This window comes from Ruditapes philippinarum, unplaced genomic scaffold, assembly GCF_026571515.1.
Source record: "Ruditapes philippinarum isolate M1 unplaced genomic scaffold, ASM2657151v2 ctg6724_1_1_1_1, whole genome shotgun sequence".
NCBI classification, from domain to species: domain Eukaryota; kingdom Metazoa; phylum Mollusca; class Bivalvia; order Venerida; family Veneridae; genus Ruditapes; species Ruditapes philippinarum.
In genome coordinates, this window is record NW_026861277.1 from 77,847 (window position 1) to 101,824 (window position 23,978).

Below are 23,978 nucleotides of genomic sequence, written 5' to 3' on the forward strand. Positions count from 1 at the left end.
TGTACAAAGTATTTAAGTTAAAGGTAAATCTTGGTTGATAAGTTTGTATCAAGTATACATCTTGTAAAATTAGAAATAAAGAATATATTGGAAGCATTTATAAGTTTATAATCTTAAAAGATTTTGTATCCAATAAACATTCAATAAGAAATTCATTGATATACTGTAAATCCGGTATTTTTCGCAATGTTTTAATTTTCGCTATTCTTCGCGAATCGGCCGCGTCGCGAATTCATGATACCGCGTAAATTTTATAACATAACATACATTTTAAAAAATAAAACTGATGATAATTTTTTCGAATTGTGATAAAGTGAATACATTTTAATGAATACAATAACAGAATGCAAATAATTAATATGTGTTTTATATACATCATAATAAAGATATGAAGGTTAAAGATTTTTCCCATTCCTTTTTCCTCATGAATACATTCATGTAAAACACAAAAAAGAGACAATATCCACAAATTTTGCACTTTACAGACAAATGTGAACACATATTGTTTAGATGACAATTGATTTACGGTAAAACAGTGATCAAAGGACAATTTTCATACGGTAGATTAAGTATTATAAACAAGTATATAACACCTTCTTATAAACATTTTACGTTTTATCAAACCCGTTATTTGCAAACAAAAAACAAATTTGACAAATGATTAGAAAAACCGTTCATAATAAGTCAATTACAATTTTGTATATAAAATAAATAAATAAAAACCGCCTCTTATTAACACCATTAACATTTACCTTGCATTAGAGCGACACAGTATAAGATAACTTCAACCTTCCCTGTTATATTGAGGAAATAAAATTAAAATAATCGCGAATATAAATTTCTGACCCTGCCATCGTGAATTCATGAATGCGCGAAATAATCCGGGGGTAGGGTTTTCGCGAAATAAAGATCACGCGAATATAAAGTGATTTACAGTATATAGAGATTATGAATGTTAATTTGTAAGTGAAATATAAACAGGTATATCAAGCTGTCCAGTTCCTCCATGAGTTAGGAAGTCTACAGCATTTTACAACGGAAAGACTGAAAACAAAGGTTATAGTAAATCCTCAATGGATAGTAGATGTAATGGCTTGTGTTGTGTCAGTGAAAAACTCACCTATAAAGGTATGGTTTCTATTTATAGCTAATATATGTATATCAGTTTGACCGTTTCAACTTTAGCTCTTTATAGCAGGGCTCAATCTCCTGAAACCTAGGTCCATTGTCATATTTTAAAGAGCAGTTATATATACTACCATGTTTGTGCTATTAAAACAGTTGTTTGGCTCACTATACACTTATAAAAATTAATTTTGAGTGTTAGTTTGAGTTTCTTTTTATAACATCGACTATTAAAAGAATAGGGAGAGCTATTGTACTCATTTGGGCATTGGCATCAGACTTTGGATAAGTTTTCCGAAACTTTGCTTAAGGAAAAGATGTTAAAATTCATACACTTGTTTTCTGGGATTCACATGATGGGTACAGGGATCATAACCTTGAGTTACCTTTGTACAGAGTTATACCCCTTTTCTTTCTTCCAACTACATTTTAACTTGTATTAACCTATAGCTCTTCAGCGCTTCTTATGTAAAATTCTTGCAAGTATAATTTCCAATAACCGTAAATTATACCATACCCAGACTATGGTATAATTTTCAGTTTTTCTGGGCGGAGCAATAGGTTAAAACAGTAGCGTCATGTTATTTTGATTGACAGCTCATTTTACGTCATTTCTGCTATGCAAATTAAGATCGAAGGAGTAAGTGTTTCTGGGCGGAGCTATAGGTTAAAACAGATACACCATTGGTGCGTTGGCGATTTCTGGGTTTGCGTAAATTATACCATAATCACGTGACCTTTCTTATGCCTTGACCTCACTCGACCTCGTCTCGTGAGGTCAAGGCATAAGAAAGGTCACGTGATATTTGCGTAAATTATACCATAATCACGTGACCTTTCTTATGCCTTGACCTCACTCGACTTCGTCTCGTGAGGTCAAGGCATAAGAAAGGTCACGTGATTATGGTATAATTTACGCAAACCCAGAAATCGTCAACGCAGCAATGGTATATCTATTACTTAATACATGGCAAGGAGTTTCCTTTGCTAGGATTATCATTTCAACCATACTTTATGCACAGTATTTACAGGTAAAACAATATTAAGGTAAAATGTATAGAGCATTGTAATGTATTGATTTTTTAATGAATTTAGTTTGCATATTCATATCTTCATCTATTGAGTATTCTAACATTTACTAAATGTAACTAATTTCAACAGGAGGGGCGACTCAAGCATTCAGACATTAAGACAGTATGGCAGGAATATCCAGCAGAGTTACATGACTGGTTACTGAAATTAACAGAGGAATATGATCTAACTTTCTCCCAAGAACATGAACCAGTCAACCTGGTTCCCTGCCTTTTGCCAGAAAAGGCTCCAGAAGTAAGGCTTTGAATTCTCATCATTAAGTTAATTTTTAAAGGGACGCTATTGATGTTTCTGACAATTGAGAAGACTGTAATCTTTATTTTTAATTTTACTTCCCTTTGATTTAGGTCTAATTAAGAACCAGGATGTAAAATTTCAGGTCATTTGCTTGATCTGTTGTTGTTTTTTTTTCCTTCCAGAATTATCATTTTAATTATGCAAAATCTTAATGATCCCATAATAAAAAAAGTTTTGAAACACATTTTAACTCAAATTAGACTTGAAATTGCACATGAAAATGTTCCTCAATTATAACTCTTGAGTATTTTCTTTATTTTTCTTTTTATGTTTTTCTCTGTTTTTAGTGCCCAAGTTGATCTATTAAGAATTTCAAATTTTATTTTTTAGAGCTTTTGGTTCTTAAAGAATTATAAAAAAAGATCTTTTTTATAAAGAGCCTATTGAAAGCACTTTTCAAATAGTGAAAACAATGCTTAAATGACCAAAGTTGACTAAAAAGTTGTGTTTGTTTTACAGTTTACCTGGCCAGAGTTAGAGAAGGATTCTGATATTAAAGAGAACAAAATGATCTACAAGTTTGACTACCTACCTGCTGGACTCTTCAACAGAGGACAGGTAATTACTTACAAACTGATGAAAGTTCTTTTTCTTATTTAAGTTTTTTTTGAATTTTTATTTGTTCATAGAATTATGTTACTGTAATGCATTTTTCAACTTTTAAACAGACAACTTCACAATGGAAACCACTTCAAAATGGAAACCTTTTCACGAAAAAGTCCAGAAAAAGTCTGTGCCCGATAAATTTCCACATGTATATATATTTTCTGGCATTTTTTTTTACAAATAATCTTTTTTTATGATTGATGTAATTATACCCCCACAAACGAAGTTTAGGGGGGGTATATAGGAGTCAGCTTGTCGGTCAGTTGGTGGGTCCGTCGGTCCGTCCACATCATGGTTTCCGGACGATAACTAGAGTTTGGAATGACGTATTGTAATCAAACTTGGTATATAGCAACCTTATGTGGAAACTCCGGTTGGTATTGCATTTGGACCCCCTGGGGTCAAGGTCAAGGTCACTGTTACTTAAAAAAGAAAAATGGTTTCGGGACAATAACTTGAGTTAGGAATGAGATATTGTTATCAAACTTTGCGTATAGCAAGCTTATATGAAGACCTGGGTTGGTATTGCATTTGGAGCCCCTGGGGTTAAGGTCAAGGTCACCGTTACTAAAAATAGAAAAATGGTTTCAGGACAATAACTTGAGTTAGGAATGAGATATTGTTATCAAACTTGGCGTATAGCAAGCTTATATGAAGACCTGGGTTGGTATTGCATTTGGGCCCCCTGGGGTCAAGGTCACTGTTACTAAAAATAGAAAAATGGTTTCTGGACAATAACTAGAGTTAGGAATGAGATATTGTTATCAAACTTGGTGTATAAGCAAGCTTATATGCAGACCCTGGTTGGTACTGCATTTGGACCCCCTGGGGTCAAGGTCACTGTTACTAAAAATAGAAAAATGGTTTCCGGACAATACCTAGAGTTAGGAATGAGATATTGTAATCGAATTTGGTGTATAGGAAGCTTATAATGAAGACCTGAGTTGGTTCTGCATTTGGACCCCCTAGGGTCAAAGTCACCGTTACAGTGTTACTAGAAATAGAAAAATGGTTTCAGGACAATAACTACAGTTAGGAATGAGATATTGTAATCAAACTTTGTGAAAAGCAAGCTTATTTGGAGACCCCAGTTGGGATTACAATTAATTGAAATATTTCTTTGTACACAGTTGATAGTTTGTGTTCAAATTTTTCTTCAGACTACTTATTTTTCAAAAAGTCAAAGTTGCTGGTGGGGGTATTAATCACCTTCAGTGATAGGTCTAGTTATTTCTCTCTTTCTTTCAAGTCTAAGATATGTTTCGCACAAAAATTTTTTTTATAAATTGATATGTAAATGGCCTAACATTAATCATGTATTTGACATTGATATACATATAGTTTATTGATTAATTAGGTGAGATTACATCAGATATCAGACAGTGCGTTGATATGGAAACGAGGTTCCTTCCTCAAGAAAAATGGTCATATTGCTTTACTTCAACAATCAAGGTATAAAAAATTAGAAAATTTGACTCTTGTACACATGTAGCTCATTTTTGAGATTTAGAAATTTTTTTACTTTACATTCATGTAATTATGGATTTAATAAATGTTTCTGTGCACTTCACTGCAGTTAAGATTTAAAATAGATAGTGAATGTATATTCTTTTTCTATGAATGATACTTTCCTGTCATATTTTTGTATCTACTGACATTTATGGAATGAATTAATGATATATATTGTTTAGCTTACCGTATTTGATATTGTATTCAAATTTAGACATTAAATGAATTTCATCAAATGTCATGCTCCTTGTATTTGTAGAGATTCAGAATTGATAGTTCAGGTGCAGGGTCCTCGGCCAGAGAATGTGATATTTCTCGTTCATGAGGTGTTTGAAGGGCTGATAGCAGAATCATTTAGAGGTGTAACATACGATTACCTCATACCTTGCCCAGACTGTCTTAGAATGGTATGAAATTATTTAAAGATTTCCATGAGATCAAAGAATTATATAAACATGCGGTATAATAATAGTTAGAAGAAATTTGGTTAATATTTTTTTAGTTTTATGTATCAGTTTAAAATATAATAGATCTTTCTTGGTAATAAAATATGGAAATAATGCCATATTAAAAGGACCAGTGTTAGTCATCAACATGTGAGGTTTGAGCTTGATTTTCTCTATTTTCTCTCATTGTTAATTCTCACGACCTGAGATATTGCCAAGCTGCCTTTTTAACATGTTTCTGCATGTTCTTTACTATACATACATCAAATGTTTAGAATTAAAATCTTAGTAAATTATTAATAACTTTGGAACATGGCTTAAATTACATTTTATACTGTGTCTGTTTAACACAAACACCATAAAATGAATCAATACTTAGATATTTTTAACCTAATCATATCCAGGTGTGCAGTATTTATTGTATTGAAATCTATGAAATTAAAGCATTTAAAATGGAACAAAATTATGAAGAAACATATCTTTAACACAGATGCATTGGTTATGATGATGATTTAATTTTTTTCAGGCCACAAAAGACCCACACATGTTTAAAGCTTCAACTATCCGACGAGCAATGGAATTGAAGGCTCCATTCTTACAATGCATCTCGTATTTTCACACTATATCATGCATTGATCTTTTAGGTATGTTTCATTGTTAGCTAATTGTTATTTCAACAAGAAGGTACAGGCATGATAGATGTGTTCAGGCTGGCCTGACCTGATATAATGATAACATAATCTAACCATTATTACTGCCAGCATTCTTAGCATGAATACAGTGTCTGTGTATTTGAGTTTATTTATTCTTGGCTTCGGTTGCCTATATGGAAGAGTCCTCCAGAAGAGCATTAGTCATTTTAGATTCTGGAGGATAGTGCAAGATATAGAGAGATGTCCCAATTTGAGAAGCCTCTCTGGTTCTTCAGTGTGCCAAGTGTTTAAGCATTGATATAAGGGACCTAGATTTAAAGTCTGATCAGAAAGACTGATTAATAATATTAGGAATCGAGCCCACAATTTTGAGACGAAAAGTCTTCCACTCTTACCAATTGAGCTGTTCAGGCTGGTTGTGAATATAGTCTATACTTTGTTGTATTTTATATAGCATGTATGCCACCAGACAATCACAGTGACTTTGATCTTCATTTGGTGCAGTCTGTTAGAAATCTGAGAGATCTTAGGAAGGATCTTGCAGCTGGTATGCTTATTGATGTTACTTTATCAACAAATTTTATGTCTGGTTTTTTTAATTATCTTCTTTTATAAATGATATTGAAAGAGAGTAGATTCAATACTAAATATAACGAGCAAGTTTAATAGAATCATATTATGTGAGCCACTGGCGAGCATAATTTTGTTTTATTTAATTAGTTGAATAAATTTAGTATTGAATCTACATGAATATAATATTCTATTTATCACATATCTAAAATAAAAACGCTTTTATAGTTAAATGAGTCAATTTTTTGTTGACGCGCCTATAGTGTAATGCTAACACACTATGTATATAACGCAAATGACGTCAAATTAAAGTGTTATTACATTAGTGTAATATCAATTTTATTTAATGGGTTAATTAAACTCCTGCACTGTGGTTTTTGTGATAAATGTATATCTGATAATAATGCATCAACATTCAACACAATAATCATTTCATAAAGTGTTATTGTGCAACATATTGATAGTTGAATCTTCAACAATTATTGAAGATATGATGAATTCTTTATGATTGTTATTTTTTATACCCCAGATATCTTCATATCATATTGTGGTAAAGATGCCCCTAAAAGTAGATCATCAGTGATTCACCCTGCAACTGTATGTGAAGATCTTCAAGCTGTCGGATTTAAATGGTAAAATATTGTTATATTCTTCTTAATAATAATTGAATTTTTTCTACTATAAAAATACAAACCAAGACAATTTACTTAAGAAATTAAGATGTGATTTAAATCTGGGATGCTTTTTCATTGGTCAGTCTGTAGTTTTGTCTGGAAAATATTTTATCTTTATTAAAGATGTAGCCGAAAAATAGTTCTAGTATTCTATAAACAATTCAATATTAAATTTTTTTAAACCCAAAAGAGATGTGTTTGCTTTCTATGTTTCATCCTTATTATCAGAATGGTTCTTGTATTTGCATTTGGTTTGCATATGAAATAATGATTACTAGTCTTGGGCCAAAATTGTCCTCTTGTACTTCATAATGATATAATTTTGTTCCTTTATTCAGTTGGTTTGCAGAGCCAGGAAAAAGTTACTCTATAGAAGAGATGGCAAGAGCTCTGACAGATGCCTCAGTTGTTGTAGCATTTGTATCTACTGATTATGCCAAGGATGAGGACTGTGTGAATATATTCAAGTACGCTAGACTGACCTTGAGAAAACCGATGATTGTGGTTGCCGTGGGTGATGGATTTGAGTGGAAGCAGAGCAAACTGGGAATTTTATTGTCTGATGAGGTAAATTCACATGTTCTATGAAATCTATTCCTTAACATACTGTTGAAAAATAATGCTTGAAAACTATTGATTTAAATACATAAAAAGCAAGGCGTACTTACCATATCATATGTAACTATTCAGGAAAGTCATGTAATAAACAATTTTGGAAATCTACATTTGGTGTAATTTTAGACCGTTTGTGAAAATTTTCTCATTTCAAGAAACAGTTATCATCAGAATTAAAACTGATACAGTCACTATCTGGTGGTTAGCTCCCTATGAATGTATATTATTTTAAGGTCAATTGCTCCCTTGATAATAAAGAGACTGATTGTATCAGCTGAAATTGTAAGAGAAGATTTTAATGAAATTACATATATGTAACATACATTTACACTTCCTAGCATTTTATCTTATTAGTAAGGCTTTTCCTTACTAAATAGCATAAAATTTATTTTCTTGTCTTGTCATACATGTATATAGCATATTAATACAGTGATATGTTCCAATATGGTATATACATGTACATGATTGTACAATTACAGGTATTTGCTGGTTCATGTATTTGTTTTGACTGTATGCTTAGACAAAGAATTATGGTTTCAGGTGTTTGTTAATATGATCAAGTCAAAGAAAGAAGTGTACAAGTCCAAGTTAGATGAATTGTTGAAAGCTATATCCAGCAAGACCAATAAAGAGATAGGAGTTAACCCTACACCATCTTGTTTCTTCAGTTATACCTGGGTCAACTCAGCTAAAGCTGTCAAGCTAGGTACCAGGTAGGATATTTTATGACTTTTTTATATTCTATCTCATTATTTATTGAAATACTTTATATTTTAGTACTTTGCAAATACAGTAGAACTTCGGTAAGTCGAATTTTAACGTAAAAATTTCGACAAAAAATGGGCTTCGATCTTAATGGCTGAATTTATAAAAAAATTTCAACCCGTGACTAGCTTAATTATAAAAATTATAACGAAAATGTTTTTCTTTCTTTTAAATAACGACATTTTCATTTTGCAATAAAAATAGAATGTTAAGTAACTTTACAGGGAAAAAGATTTAACACCTATTGAGTTGCAATGAATTACAAAGGCGAAAACAATACAAAAGGGCAAAAATTTAAACCCAGTTATAGTAAAATTTTCACGTGTGATTATCGGGCGACACCGGGTCACGCAATATTAAATGTGTTCTTACTGTTTACCATGTACTTTCAAATCCGCTAGGGCAATTAAAATATAACCTTTAAAAACATTTTTTCAACATTTAAACACAAAAAGGGCTGTTTGAACACTCGAACTGTGTAATTAACACCTGTCACTTAAGTTGATCGGAAATCGTCTTCACGGCCAGATAGATGTGAAAAATGTCTCGAGATCAAAGGTGTCAAAATAATCGAAGGACGTCAACTTATTTGTGGTAAATTGTACTAGATTTATTCTATACGGACCACGAAAAAACTTCAACACATCGAAAAATTTGACACATAAAATCTCGACTCGTAAATAGTTTTTTTTATATGGAGTATATAAGAGAAAAAATCGGGACTTTCAATTTACTTCGACACATCGACTAATCAAAGTTCGACTCATAGAGTTCTACTGTATACTAAAAAGCACTTCACTTATCTCTTATGATTGCATTTTTACAATAAATTTGTCCTCATAATGCTTTTTTAGCTCACCTGTCACAAAGTGACAGGGTGTGCTTTTGTGATCGCTTTTCGTCCGGCGTCCGTCCGTCCGGCGTCCGGCCGTCCGTAAACTTTTGCTTTAAATGACATCTCCTCATAAACCACTGAGCCAATTTCATCCAAACTTCACAGGAATGTTCCTTTGGTGGTCACCTTTAAAAATTGTTCAAAGAATTTAATTCCATGCAGAACTCTGGTTGCCATGGCAACCAAGAGAAAAAACTTTAAATACCTTTTTTTAAAAAACCATAAGAGCTAGAGCTTAGATATTTGGCATGAAACATCTTCTAGTGAGTGTCTACCAAGTTTGTTCAAACAAAAGCCCTGGGGTCAAAATTGGCCCCGCACCCCTGGGGGTCATTGATTTTCCCTATATGCATATAGTAAAAAAAAAAAAATCTTCTTTTAAAGAACCATAAGAGCTAGAGCTTAGATATTTGGCATGAAACATCTTCTAGTGAATGTCTACCAAGTTTATTCAAATAAAAGCCCTGGGGTCAAAAATTGGCCCTCGACCCAGGGGGTCATTGATTTTCCCTATATGCATATAGTAAAAACTTAAAAAATCTTCTTTTAAAGAACCCAAAGAGCTAGAGCTAAGATATTAAGCATGAAACATCTTCTAGTGAGTGTCTACCAAGTTTGTTCAAATTAAAAGCCCTGGGGTCAAAATTGGCCCGCCCCGGGGGTCATTGATTTTCCCTATATGCATATAGTAAAAACTTAAAAAATCTTCTTTTAAAGAACCATAAGAGCTAGAGCTTAGATATTGGCATGAAACATCTTCTAGTGATGTCTACCAAGTTTGTTCAAATAAAAGCCCTGGGGTCAAAATTGACCCCGCCCCCTGGGTCATAGATTTTCCCTATATGCATATAGTAAAAACTTAAAAAATTTTTCTTTAAAGAACCCAAAGAGCTAGAGCTAAGATATTAAGCATGAAACATCTTCTAGTGAGTGTCTACCAAGTTTGTTCAAATTAAAGCCCTGGGGGTCAAAATTGGCCCCGCCCCCGGGGGTCATTGATTTTCCCTATATGCATATATGGTAAAAACTTAAAAAATCTTCTTTTAAAGAACCATAAGAGCTAGAGCTTAGATATTTGGCATGAAACATCTTCTAGTGAATGTCTACCAAGTTTGTTCAAATAAAAGCCCTGGGGTCAAAATTGACCCTGCCCCAGGGGGTCATAGATTTTCCTATATGCATATAGTAAAAAACTTAAAAAATCTTCTTTTAAAAAACCCAAAGAGCTAGAGCTAAGATATTTAGCATGAAACATCTTCTAATGAGTGTCTACCAAGTTTGTTCAAATAAAAGCTCTGGGGTCAAAATTGGCCCCGCCCCAGGGGGTCATTGATTTTCCCTATATGCATATAGTAAAAACTTAAAAAATCTTCTTTTAAAGAACTCAAAGAGCTAGAGCTAAGATATTAAGCATAAAACATGTTCTAATGGGTGTCTACCTAGCATGTTCAAATAAAAGCACTGGGGTCAAAACTTGCCCCGCCCTGGGGGGTCATTGATTTTCCTTATATGTGTATAGCAAAAACTTGAAAAAATCTTCTTTGGAAAAACCCAAATAGCTAGAGTTTAGATATTAAGCATGAAACATCTTTAAGTAAATATCTACAAAGTTTGTTAAAATAAACGCCGGGGGGTCAAAACTGGCCCTGCCCCAGGGGTGACATTGTTTTTAACTATATGTGTATAGTAAAAACTTTAAAAATCTTCTTTTAAAAATGCCAATGAGCTAGAACTTAGATGTTTAGCATGAAACATCTTCTTATGGGTGTCTACCAAGTCTGTTCAAATAAACAAATAAAAGCCCTTGGGTAAAAATTGGCCCGGGGGTGGGGGGCCTATATACAGGTGAGCGACCTCAGGGCCATCATGGCCCTCTTGTTTAAACTTAATCATTTATTGTGTTCCCAACATTTTCTTTACCATCAATGTTATCTGAACTAAATGCTCTTGTTTATAACTTATAAGCTTGCTTTATTATAATAATAGGGATATTCTTGAGCAAATGAGCTTTTTTGCAATACCTGTGTTGTTGTCACCTGATGTAAACAGATACAGTGAACCTCTTTCAAGGGAAAAAACCCTTAAAGGAAAATTTTCTTTTTTACAAAAAGTTTTTACCATTTCTTCCCAAAATAGGAAAAAGAAATAAAATTTTCCCTTCTTTAAGAAAAAATACCCTCAAGAAAAAAGCTTTTCCAACCCAAATTTATACTTATTTTCCCCTTTAAAAAAACTGGGGTCCAATAAAAAAATGGGGACCACCTTTATACTTGGGGCAGCATTATTTAAAGCTTGTTATTTTCCCCTTGTACTCAGGGAGATAGGAGGGAAATAAGGATAATTTGTAAATGCTTACTGTTGGTATATTAACAGGTCTGTACCAGGTGCAATTGGGTTTGGTGATCCTAGAGCAATCAAAGATTATTTAGATACAAATGGTGTGAAATGTTGGATTGATGTAGAAAGAGTTGGACAGGTATCAGAATTTATAAATTTGTCTTGTAATATGGTATAAGAAAGTAAAAAAAACACAACATATTTGGATATTAATATAATTTCAGTATTGCATTAGGTAAGGCTAGTTAACCTCTCTCTTAACTGAATGAGGAAAGCATGGGATTTGTACTCAGGGGGCTGCTGGCTCGATCCTCGGACAAGGCGAACTTTCTCTTTGACAATTGATCTCTGACATTGTATCTAATGGTCATATGTCCCGAACCAATGATTCATAAATCATGTTGAATGCAAAGTGAATGGTTTATGTAATTACAAGTTAGTTATCCAGAAAAGCCGGTGAGGTGGGCTGGCTGCAATGATATGAATGTTCTTAAATAAAAATTGAACACATCTTGATTGAAAACATATCCTTCTGTATAATTCAATGCATAAACAAATGGAATGTTAGTATTGTTTGTAGGATAGAAATATATAGTTAAAAACTCTTTTTCTAATAACCTTTTATTTTATATTAATTTGCAGAACTACATAATTATGTACATATGCTTGAATGGGAACATTATGATTCAAACCCATCTAACATTCATTCATATTATGTTTATTGTAGAATGGGTTGTTTGATGACATAGCAGAAGGTTTGTTAAGTGCCAAGCTTGTTATAGTGTGTGTATCAGACGAGTATGCGAACTCAGCTACATGCCGTATGGAGTTCCGCTATGCAGCTAACACACTTAAACTGCCTGTTGTTCTAGCAGTAGTCGGGTCTGGCAACAACTGGCGGGCATCAGAGGTATGGCATGATATTATGATGACTTTCCTGAATTAGAAACATATGTTGCCCATTTATTTTACCCCGTAATTGGTGTATCTAAAATTTTAACTTATTTTGAATTTTAAGACTAATGAAAAAAGATATGTAGTCTGACATAATTATTTTATTACTACATGATAAGTTTGAAGAAGTAAATGTACTTTAAACCATAATAACTTTTGTGAAAATAGTAAGAATATTTGCTTCTTTATGTTTATTATTTGACTACTTTTGCTCGATTAAAAGAGAAGCTAAACTTAAATATTGTTCATAATGTTTTGTTCATAATGTTGCTGATATAAACCTGTAACTGTGTAATTATCCACAGTTATCAACTATCTCTATGTTTATTCATGTAATATAATTTAGATGCTAAAAAATTTGTTTCAAATTGTATACAGGTGGGCGTCCTGTCTTTACGTTACCCAATAGTGAGTTTTCAAGAGAAAAGTGAGACAGCCTACTCTAGTCTGCTTGCATTGGTGAAAGAAAAACTTGATGAAGGTGATTCCGAGACAGCAAAAGATAATAAAAACAAACAAAACAAAGAACATAAAAACCTCTCCTTCCAGGTAACCTTTCACTCTCCTAATATGTTTATATGTATATACATATAAACATATCTGTTTGTCTGGAAGAGCACACAATAGATTATTATGTATAGTAGGGGAAATATAAGGCAACTGTAAATTTTATTCATTCTGTCTGGTGATGAATATAAAGAGATATTGCTTGGTATTTTTTTATAACAAGAAAAAAAAATGCCTCAAAAAGTAACCATTTAAAAAGGAGCATCCTGCCTACAGGTTTTGTTTATATTTGGCAGCTTGAAAGTTCATAGATGGATAGATCTCATTACACAGAAGTTTAGTGCAAATGAACCATCAATTTTAGAGTTATTGGCCATTTTAGTTTGTTTTTCTTGTCCGGAGAAAAAGAAAATACTGTTTAGAAATGTCACATTTGATGATTTATTGTCTTGCCAATGATTTGCAGTAATATGTGACAATTTTTAAGAAGAAAATGACCAAACATGTTGTGTTAACCGTCTTGGCCCACTTAGAATAGACTATTTAGATAGGAATGAACAGTAGTTTAATATTATAAATCATAATAATACATATCAATTATGTAAGCTACATTCTAGCTGCATTGCTGTTCTGTTTTCAGGAATTATTTGAGCTTGCACAGAGAAAGTTACTTCGTCAACTGTGTTTTTATGCGGAACATCAGGATGTAGATGTGTATCCTAGATTGTTCATTATAGACTTCCTAAAATCTCACACAGGTGATATGTAACAAATATATACTCAAAACAAAAAGTTTAGTCAGTATTTTGATATTGTGATATCTACTACACACTGTAAAGTAGCAATTTATACAAGCATGTGTAATCATGCTGAACGCCTGAGCTATTCAATATTTGGTGATTTTATTGTGTACACTTGAAATGTGCACGCTGTTCACGAAGACGGCAAAATGCACGTGCACCACAATGATTGCAAAGTCCAGTGTCACTTAATTTAATTTTACTAGTGGAACAACACGTGTTATCGTATACAAACCTGAATTCTTAAAGAAAAATTTTAAAAACGTTGTCATTGGACGTCGCCCTGGCATGACGTTAAACAATAGGCTTAATAGCTATCGGTATGCTCAACGGTGGATCAACCGTTAACCACCTCGCACTTCATTTTTAAGTGTGCGTTGAACGGACAATTTACCGTCTCCAGTCCAGGTACAGAAAAAAACAACAGTGTTAAAGATAGACCGCGTTCTGGAAGATCAAAGAAAACAACGCAACGTGAAGACAGGTTCCTGGTGACGTCGTCCTGACGTAATCGTTTTTTGACAAGCACTGAACTGTTTAGCCGCTTAACATACTGCAACGGGAACTAGAATTTCGTTGGGTACCGTTTGTAACCGTCTCAGAGCTGCAGGATTACGGTCCAGAACGTCCGTTGGTTGGAGTACCGTTAACGCAACGTCATCGCCGGGCGCGTTTGAACTGGGCTCGACAACACCTCGCTTGGACAAGACAGCAATGGGCAAGGGTAGTGTTCACCGATGAATCAAGATTCAATATGCAGGCAGCTGAGGGAAGACTACGGATATGGAGGTGGAAAGGTGAACGTTTTGACGTCTCAAACATTGTACAGCGAGATCGGTATGGGGCGGTAGCGTGATGGTATGGGGTGGTATATCATGCTCGGGGACTACACAGCTGGTAACAGTAAAAGGTAACCATAATGCTATTGGAAACCGTGACAATAACATTGGGCCAGTGGTTTTGCAATATCTTCGTCAGGGCAACGCTGACGTCCTGCAGCATGATTACGCCAGGCCAAACACCGCTCGGGTAACACGGGACTTCTTGAGGCAAACCAACGTCAGGGTGCTCGACTGGTCAGCCAAGTCCCCGGATTTATCTCCATTAGAGCACCTCTGGGACCATTTGGCCGCAAGGGTACGTCAACGTTATGACGTCAAACAACCTGGGGGGATCTGGAACGAGCGTTACATGAAGAATGGTTGAACATCCCACTCTAGGTCATCAGACGGTTGATAAACACCATGAGGACGCTGTTTGGCAGTCTTCAACAAAGCCAGGAGGACACACCCGCTACTGGCACCCTCCAGAGTTTTGCTTTCGACCCCTAGATGACGCGAATGACGCTTAACTTCTTAAAATTGATTGAATTTTGTTGTGATGTGGATGAAATTGAAGAAGATACTTTACAGATTTCGGAAAATGTTTTCATGTTTATTTCTTTAGAACTTCAATACACCAGTCCTATTATCTTTGTCTACTGACTAAACTTTTTGTGTTGAGTATATGTGTACAAATGTAGTTGTTTTATGTAAACTAGACATACATATTGCTAAAATATTTATCATCATTTTCAAAAAATCAAAATAAGCTTACTAACTTTTTTTGCATAGCTAATTGTTTTAAAGCTGTAATTATAGGTCATTCATTTATTTGCTTTGAAAACATATGATGAGAATTAAAAAGAGAGGATATAATTTCTTTAAAACATTATTATACCCCTACCACTTGACTTACATAAGGAGGCATGGAGTAGGGATGGGGAGTTGCTATACTGGAATTACTTTGTGGCCTATGTCAATCAGTTCATCACCACTGTGTCTTATACACCTTTAATGTAAGACTTTGTTCAAACTTGGCTTCAATGTTCATCTCAAGATGAACCCATGCCACCATTGTACCATCTCAAGGGTTATTTGAGGATCATATATCACTCAATATTGTGTCCTCTCTATATTTAATTCAATGCTTTGAAGGATATTCTTCAAACTTAAAAGTTGCCCTTCAAAGTTATTGTTCATTGGACTGATATTAAATTCTTAGCCTTAGATATGATTTGTCACTCCTGTGAAAGCTCTAGTTAGATTCTGAAAATGCACTAATGTATAACAAAATAGTATGCCTGTTTGCAGATGCTTTTAATCACAAATCTGTGAACCAGTTACTGTTCTGCTTTTTAATTGGAGTTCATCAAGACTTCTCAAGAAGTTTCACTACAAAGATAAGTTTCAGTTACTTGTCCCAGTTAAATAATTTGACTATTATGCCCTCTTGTTACAATTATTTATGTGAAACTATTTCAAGAATGAAATGTATTGTTATAAATTTTGTTTGATAATTGTGTAGAAGAAGTTGATGATGAGGAAGAAGAGACTGTTGATGACAAACATGAATCCGACACAGGTGCTGCAGATAAGTCTGATGGTGAGGGGAAGCCCTCTACACGACAGCGTTTAAAGAAAATGTTTAAAAAACGTCCAGTATCTTCGAAGAAAAAGTCAGACATGAAGTCTATATTTAAAATACAGAAATACTGTGTACACACACTCTGTGAACATGATGAGGTATGTAAGGTTGTTTCAGGCTGTTTTAACATGCATTCTATACTGTAATTTTATTGTCTGTTATCTAACAGAAACTCAGTTATCTCAGTATAGAGAGTGTTAAGTAAATTTCAGAGTCTATGTTTTTGAGTTTGATGCCTTATCTCAGCACTTGCCCTGTCAATTTATTAGTCCCCTACCGGTTTACCGGAGGGGACTTTAGGTTTACCCTCCGTCCGTCTGTCCGTCCGTCTGTCTGTCTGTTCGTCCGTCCGTCTGTCCGTCCGTCAGTCCGTCCGTCCACAAAACTGGATCCCGCGATAACTTGAAAAGTACTGAAAATATGTTTATGAAACTTGATATATGGATAGATGGCAGTATGGAGATTATGCACGTCTTTTTCTTTTCTTCCTATGTTGAAAATTCTGGTTGCTATGGCAACAAATAGGCTGAAAATATGGCAAATTTTACACATAAACTGGATCCAGTGTTAACGCAAAAAGTAATAGAAGTATTTTTATGAAACTTAAAATATGGGTAGATGGTAGTCTGGAGATTATGCACGTCTTTTTCTTTTCTTCCTATGTTGAAAATTCTGGTTGCTATGGCAACAAATAGACTGAAAATATGGCAATTTTTACACATAAACTGGATCCAGTGTTAACGCAAAAAGTAATAGAAGTATTTTTATGAAACTTGTAATATGTTTAGATGGCAGTCTTGAGATTATGCATGTCTTATCTGTTCTTCTTATCTTTTTCTTTGAAAATTCTGGTTGCTATGGCAACACATAGACTGAAAATATGGCAAATTTTACACATAAACTGAATCAAGTGATAACTTAAAAAGTACTGGAAATATTTTTTATGAAACTTGACATATGGGTAGATGGCAGTCTTAAGATTATGCATGTCTTATCTGTTCTTCTTATTTTGAAAAAATATTGGTTGCCTTGGCAACAAATAGGCTTAAAACATGGCAAATATAACAATATTTGTGATTAGTCAAAAAGAGCTGAAAATTTTTATGAAATTGCATCTTTAATTCCAGAGTTATCTCCTCTTTAAGAATTTTGCTTTTTAAATTGTTATATTTTGGTAACGGATGTTTCAAATATTAAATTTAGAGTGTCCTTCAGTCCGTCTGTCTTTTTAACAAAACTGTTTCCTGTGATCATTTTTAAAGAACTTTTCCAACAAATTTACTATAAACACATTAGTGAATGGCCAATGGCCCTTCAGAACTTCAGAATGTTGATGGGGTTCCATCCGGTAGGGGACTTATGGATTGCTTGCAATACTATGATAATTGCTTGTTTTAGTTGACATTTGTGATCCACTGCTGGTGAATTATACTCAGTACATATGTATGCCACATATGTATGCCCTTTGATGTATGACTGTAATATAGTTAAATCTGTAACAAAACATATCAAATGATCACCTAAACAATATATATAATAGGTTAATATATTTATTTGTTTATACATTGATTGAAAACCCCTTTTATACTCCTGTATACCAGACAAACAGCTTGATCTGCAAGGTTGAGAGAAGTTTCATTGTGTTATAATATATATATATATATATATATGAATATATATATATATATATATTATATATATATATATATATATATATATATATATATATATATATAGTGAAAAATCTTGTCTTTAGTTAATTAATATCATTACTCAATTAGAAAATGAATTTTGTGGAGTATTATGAATGGTAATTTACTCGTGTTATACTGTATTGTGGCAGTAATGATATCAACATATCGTTCATTCTAATATGTAATGTATTTTCTACTCAATATAATTAAATTAAATGCAAGTTAAGCCACCAGAAGTATACATTGTACTTCTAAATTCAAAATCTGTTTTAATAGATTTAAAAAAGAATACTAAAGCATGATTTTTAGCCGTACTATTCACTGTTGTTCTCACCCAGGTGTTAGCATAACACATTGGTTAAGTTTTTGCTCTTGTTTGTTTGTTATAGAATATATTCTATGTGATATAAGGTAAGTTATTTTCCATGTAATATTTTGTAATGTATATATTGTAGGGTTGGCACAGTGTAACAGAACCCATACCATTACCTCACGATTTTGGGGAAACAACTCTAGACAGGTTCTGTCCCTTTATTTCTCGAATGACAGCAGTTATGAAATACAATAAACATTTTAACTTTAACTGTATGCAGAGTGAGTTTGGGGAAGACTATATCACATGGCTTGAAGAGGTATGTTAATTATAAGATAATAATAATATGTTTTTACATGGAAACAATGAGCTATTAAGATGATACATGTATATTGCAAGAAATCATGCCAGCGGCTTTGAATTCTTTCATAAGAAGAAACTGTCAAGTCAGCATTATGAATGTTGCTGGTTCCACTCTTGTGCCAACTTGTGACTATAATAATACATGAAGGGACACCTGAGATCTTTTGCCACTGCTAAAGCTGGGAATTTGCCATATCATATGACCTATATTATAGCAATATCATATGAAACATAAAAATATAATTGATAAAATAAATTAATAAAAAATAAAATTGCACAAAAAAGCATCAAAGATCTGCTTCAACCAACAATAGCTTGATTGCTATTATATGAACTGTTTGATTTTAAACATCTTATTTATCATCTATCACAGTCTATATCTATGCTTTAATCATGCACAGTTATAGCAATTGTATAAACGTGAACATTTAGATATTGTTTTAATCAGTGACATTATACATTTAAACTACGGATAATTTTTGTAACCCTCTAAATTATGTTCATGATTGCTTTTCCTTACATATTTAGTATCAGTAATGCAATAATGGCAGGTTCAACTTTATGTTTACATGTGTTAAAATGTTGTAAAATGCGAGCATTGTTTTTATTGTTTAAGAATCCTCAAGCAACAATGTCGGATTACCAGGAAATATATCATGAGTTTAGACAACTTGTTATAGATGCTGACTCTCACAGGATCATGGGAAAACTGGAAAGGTAAATTATTTGTATACCAGATGGTCAGAACATATGTTGTATCTTTCTCTTTTTTCCTCTAAAATTGTAAAATGATTTCTTTCATAATGCAACATTCTTTTATAAAAAAAACTTAGAAAGTGTTTAATGTAGTAAAAGTAATGTCAGCATAAATAAAGCAGTTAAAACTTAGGTGAGGCACTTTTTAAAAGGGGTTAAATATAAGGAATAGCCCTACTTTATTAGAAAAAGGTAGAATTATTTTTGTGAAAAGTCATAGAGTATTTCAAAATGAAAAGTGTCAATAAAATTTTTTCTTTTTACCCCCCTATTTTGCGAGGGGTTGGGGTGGGGGATTAGGTTTTTCCCTTTCCATTGTATCTCTCTTTCCCATTTTAATGGGAAAACGTGGTTGGTGGCCTCCTTGTCCCCTATAATATTCCCCAAATTTGCCATTTTCTTTTTAGTTTTTATTTCCCTTTTTCCTTTTAATTAATCAGTGCCCTTTTTTTTTATATTTTTTTATAGATTCCGTTTACCAAAGGGAAGACAATTTGGGTTTTGTGAAAAACACAGAAAGGGAATGAAGGTGACCCGTGTTGATTTAGATTTTGAAGCCAATAGGAAAAACAGAACTGTGGGGAGACAATTATTGTCCATTGGTGCCGGGGTCTCAAAAGGTCCGGAAACAATTACTGAGTTTATAGAAGTTTAACATCATCAAGAACTTGCTAAAAGAAGGAAAAGGTGAGAAAAAATGTTAGGTCTATTATTGCTTGGTTATGGGAGTTAGTATTAGTTTTGTTAGTGATTCTTATTTATTCCTACACCATCATTATTTTAAATCTTAAAAATTTGGTTTTAAAAAATTAACTTAAAAATTTTAACAATTTCTGAGTCTGTTCCCCGGGACATTCTCCAGATTTAATATACAATACATTTAAATCATATCAGCAATTTAAACTTTTAATCGGCTTGAAATAGCTGACTATTTATTAAATTCTTGAAAATTATAAAAAAGCTCTTGCCTTGTAAATTGGAGATTATAAGAGGCCCTTCTGTTTTGGAGATATATTTTAAAGAAAAGACCAAATTATAAATAATTTCCTATTACTTTGTGGTATCCCCCCCCTTTCTTTACATTAATGCATTTGTCCTGTTTCTTGCGATGTTGCTTATTTCAGTATAGAATTTGCATGTTGGGCATTCTTTTTACTCAATTTCTGTGTTAATTGTTTTTCAATCTATACTTTGGGAAATAAACGTTGTTTGGTTTTAAAGAGAATATATAAAAGTGATTGGGAGGAGGTTCAGTTCATTGGCTAATGGGGGCTTATTAACAGTACTTTGCACACAACCGACGTATGTAGACCAAACCCTTTGACAAATTATTACTCAAAAAATACCCCCGGGCCTTTGGGAACATCAGGCCTGGTATGAGGTTTTCGGTCATGACCATAAAAAGAACCCTTGTTGTTTTTGGGGGTCACTAAGTCAAAGGTCAAAGGTAGGTCCCCTTGACCTTTTATAAACAAAAAAGTTTTGATGTTTTAAAAACAATTGGGATTGGGCTTTCAAGTATTGAACCCCTTTTTGATTTTTGGGGCAAGGGGGGCCAAAAGGGAAAAGGGTTTCATTTACCTTTTTTTCCAAAAAAATGCCCTTTAAAAATTTTAAAAGGTTTCATTGGGGGTTGCAGCCCCTATTGGGGTTAAAAAAAGGGGAGTCTATATACCCCCTTTTAAAGTCCAAAAAAGTTTTTGGCCTTTTAAAAAAACAAGCCCATTTTGGGCCAAACCCCCCAAAATTTTAAATATTTATTTGGGTTTTGCCAGTAAAATAAAGCCAAAAGAATGTTTTGAGCAAGAGCCAAAGGTTGGGAAAGGGACTTTTACCCCGTTGACAAAATGGGTTTCCGACCCAAAAAACTTTAAAAAAAATTGGCCCTTGAAACCCTTCAAATTTTCACCAAAACATTGGTTTTTGGAAATTTGTGGGTCCCCCTTTTAATTTTTTGGGTTTAGGGTTCCCAAAAACAACCCAAAGCTGGCCACATAAATTTTTTGGGTAGAATTGGAGGGATACTTTTTACAAAAAAAACATGAAAAAGAATTGGGTTTTTTAATTTTTAAAAATCTGTTTTTTGGAAAATTTTGCAGAAAATTGGAAAAAAAAAACAAAGAAAAATGGGAAAAACTGAATTAGCAAATTTTAACTTCTACCAACAAAAAATAACCCAAAGCCTTTTGTTTAAAAAAAGAAACAATCTGTTTAAATTTAAAAAAAAAATGATGGTTTAGAAAAAAGAAGAAAGTGAAAAGGGGAAGGTATTTTTATTACAAAAAGGGATTATTTTTTTAATTTTCCAAGTTTGCAGGAAACTTTATTTAAGATAAAAAAAGCAAATTTATTTTTAAGGGGTTTTGTTATATTAAATCATTTTATTTGTTTATGTAGGGAAAATAAAATTTTAAAACCTTTTTCAAATTTTTTTCCCGGAAACCCAACCCCCGGATGAGCAACAAGTGACGTTTTTTGCCCAAAGAAACAAAGGGTAGCCCCCTGACATGGTTTTAACCCAATTGGGAAACAAACCTTAGTTTATAGTCCCAAAGCATTCAAAAAATGTGCAGTAGCATTGTTTTCCCTTTTAAAAATTTAAAATTATTTTTGGTTTTTCTTTTAAATCAAAATTTTAAACCTTTCAAAAGGGAAAACCCGAAAAAATTCCCTTATTTAAAATTTGAAAAACTAAATTCAATAACCCTTCCCAATGTTTATATGAAATTTTCCCATTTCCCAAAAAATTAAACACAAAGATTTTATTTTTGAAATTTGGGTTTAAAATACAAGTACAGAGAAGAGGAAGAGCAGCCCGTTTGAAAAAACAAAAAAAAAAAAGAAACAAAAAACTTTTGGAAAAGAAGAAGGGGGAAAGAGCAGCCAAAATTATTGAAAAAGAAAAAAACATGAAAAAACCCTTAAAACCATCTAAAACATGGGTCCTCAGTCAAAAGGAAATCTTCACCAAGAGAAAATAACATTTTGTTACAGATGGAATATGTATGAGAACTATGAACAGAAACCACCAGTACATTCAACAATGTAGATGAGAAACCAGAACAACCAAAACAAAAAGGGAGGAAACCTTTCCAGTGAAAAGTATTAAAAAAAAAGGGAGGTAAATGAGGATTCACAAGCTTTCAAAGCCCGAACCTCCTGGAGGCTAAACATTTTATGGACACAACCTGCAAAAGACCCCAGAGGAGTTCCAAAGGAGGATAAAATGCAACAAGACAGGGGCCAAAAATGAAAGATCAAAAACGACTGTGGAGAAAAGAAGAAAGTAAAGGCATGCAATTTAGTAAAATCTTGTTTACTCATCTCTGTTTAGAGTTAATATACTCCGGATTAAAATTATTTTGTTTTTTTCCCCGCAATAATTAGGTTTTCAAACAACTTTTTCCCTTAACAGCTTCGAAAAAAAACAAACAGGTTGACTAAACTATTGGACGGGTAGTGCAAACCGGTTAAAAACAAAAAAACGGGGAAAAAATTTTTTGTAAAAGTTTCAGTTTAGCTTTGGAAAAAAAAAATTTTCCCGAGTTCCAGATAAGGGCTATTTTGAACGAAATGTATTTAGCAAAAATTTTTTTTATTAACAAAATTTTTAAAGTTTAGGTAAATTTCGAAAAATAAATTTCGAAGCAAGGGGAAAAAATTTGTCTTTTAATTTAAAAATTTTTGTTGACATTTCCAAAATAGATTTTAATTTATTTTTTGGAAATATTAACCCTGGGAAAAGTGCAAAATTACATGCAAATTTTTTTTAGGGTTATTTCTTTTTGTGTAAGTCAAAATTTGTTTAGGGTAAAACCATTTAAAATATGAATGTTGAGATGATTAAGTTATTTTGATTGAAACTAAGCTACTTATACCATTCTGTTTATATACTGGTTTAATTGGGGAATTTGATATTTTCTTTTATTTGCGCAATTTATTTAATAATAAGTTTTACACTGTAAGACTAAGTTTTTGACATTTCTTTTTTTATTAATAAATCCTTTTTAAGGGCCAATACTCTCTCAAAAATTACTTTTGAGAAAATTTCTCACTTTAATTACAAAATCAAAACCACATTGGGTAAAGGATAACAAGTTAATAGGGTTCATCTAGTTATAAATTGTTTGTGTTGTTTTCAAAGGGCATAGTGAATGGGCCTTTAATAGTTTATATAATTATTTTCCCTTTTAAAATTATACATAAATTTAATTTATTTTGATACAATGCTAACTGTTTAGTCAGGTTTAAAATATTTACTGTTGATACTTTTTTTATCTTAAATAATCTTTTGTATTTTTTTATTCCTTTTTCCCACTAATTGTACATCTTTTTCTTATTAAAACATATTTTATTTATATTTATTTAAAAAAAAATTGTGTATTGTTATAAAAACAATTTCTTTTTGATAGCAGAGATATCCTGCACTTGGGCATAAATACATGAAATTTCTGTGTTTGAATTTAAAACAAAATTTTACTTACATTTTAAATTACATGTACTTTTATCTAGTTTAACCTTTTTTTTGTGGTTTAAAACCT

The 23,978-nt window shown here is 32.7% G+C and overlaps 1 protein-coding gene across 1 annotated transcript in view; it reads left to right on the forward strand.

Annotated features, from left to right (window-relative positions):
- LOC132715143 (uncharacterized) overlaps positions 1-20,092 on the forward strand; it is a 62,959-nt gene extending 42,867 nt beyond the window's left edge. Inside the window, exons 39-56 of the mRNA XM_060698117.1 lie at positions 982-1,128; positions 2,287-2,451; positions 2,974-3,072; positions 4,478-4,572; positions 4,889-5,036; positions 5,602-5,719; positions 6,183-6,275; positions 6,828-6,930; positions 7,311-7,539; positions 8,128-8,300; positions 11,621-11,723; positions 12,312-12,494; positions 12,917-13,087; positions 13,686-13,803; positions 16,192-16,409; positions 18,461-18,637; positions 19,298-19,398; positions 19,906-20,092. Of these exons, the coding sequence (XP_060554100.1) occupies positions 982-1,128; positions 2,287-2,451; positions 2,974-3,072; positions 4,478-4,572; positions 4,889-5,036; positions 5,602-5,719; positions 6,183-6,275; positions 6,828-6,930; positions 7,311-7,539; positions 8,128-8,300; positions 11,621-11,723; positions 12,312-12,494; positions 12,917-13,087; positions 13,686-13,803; positions 16,192-16,409; positions 18,461-18,637; positions 19,298-19,398; positions 19,906-20,092 (2,628 nt within the window). The remainder of the gene's footprint in view (positions 1-981; positions 1,129-2,286; positions 2,452-2,973; positions 3,073-4,477; positions 4,573-4,888; positions 5,037-5,601; positions 5,720-6,182; positions 6,276-6,827; positions 6,931-7,310; positions 7,540-8,127; positions 8,301-11,620; positions 11,724-12,311; positions 12,495-12,916; positions 13,088-13,685; positions 13,804-16,191; positions 16,410-18,460; positions 18,638-19,297; positions 19,399-19,905) is intronic.
- The last annotated feature ends 3,886 nt before the right edge of the window (positions 20,093-23,978 follow it).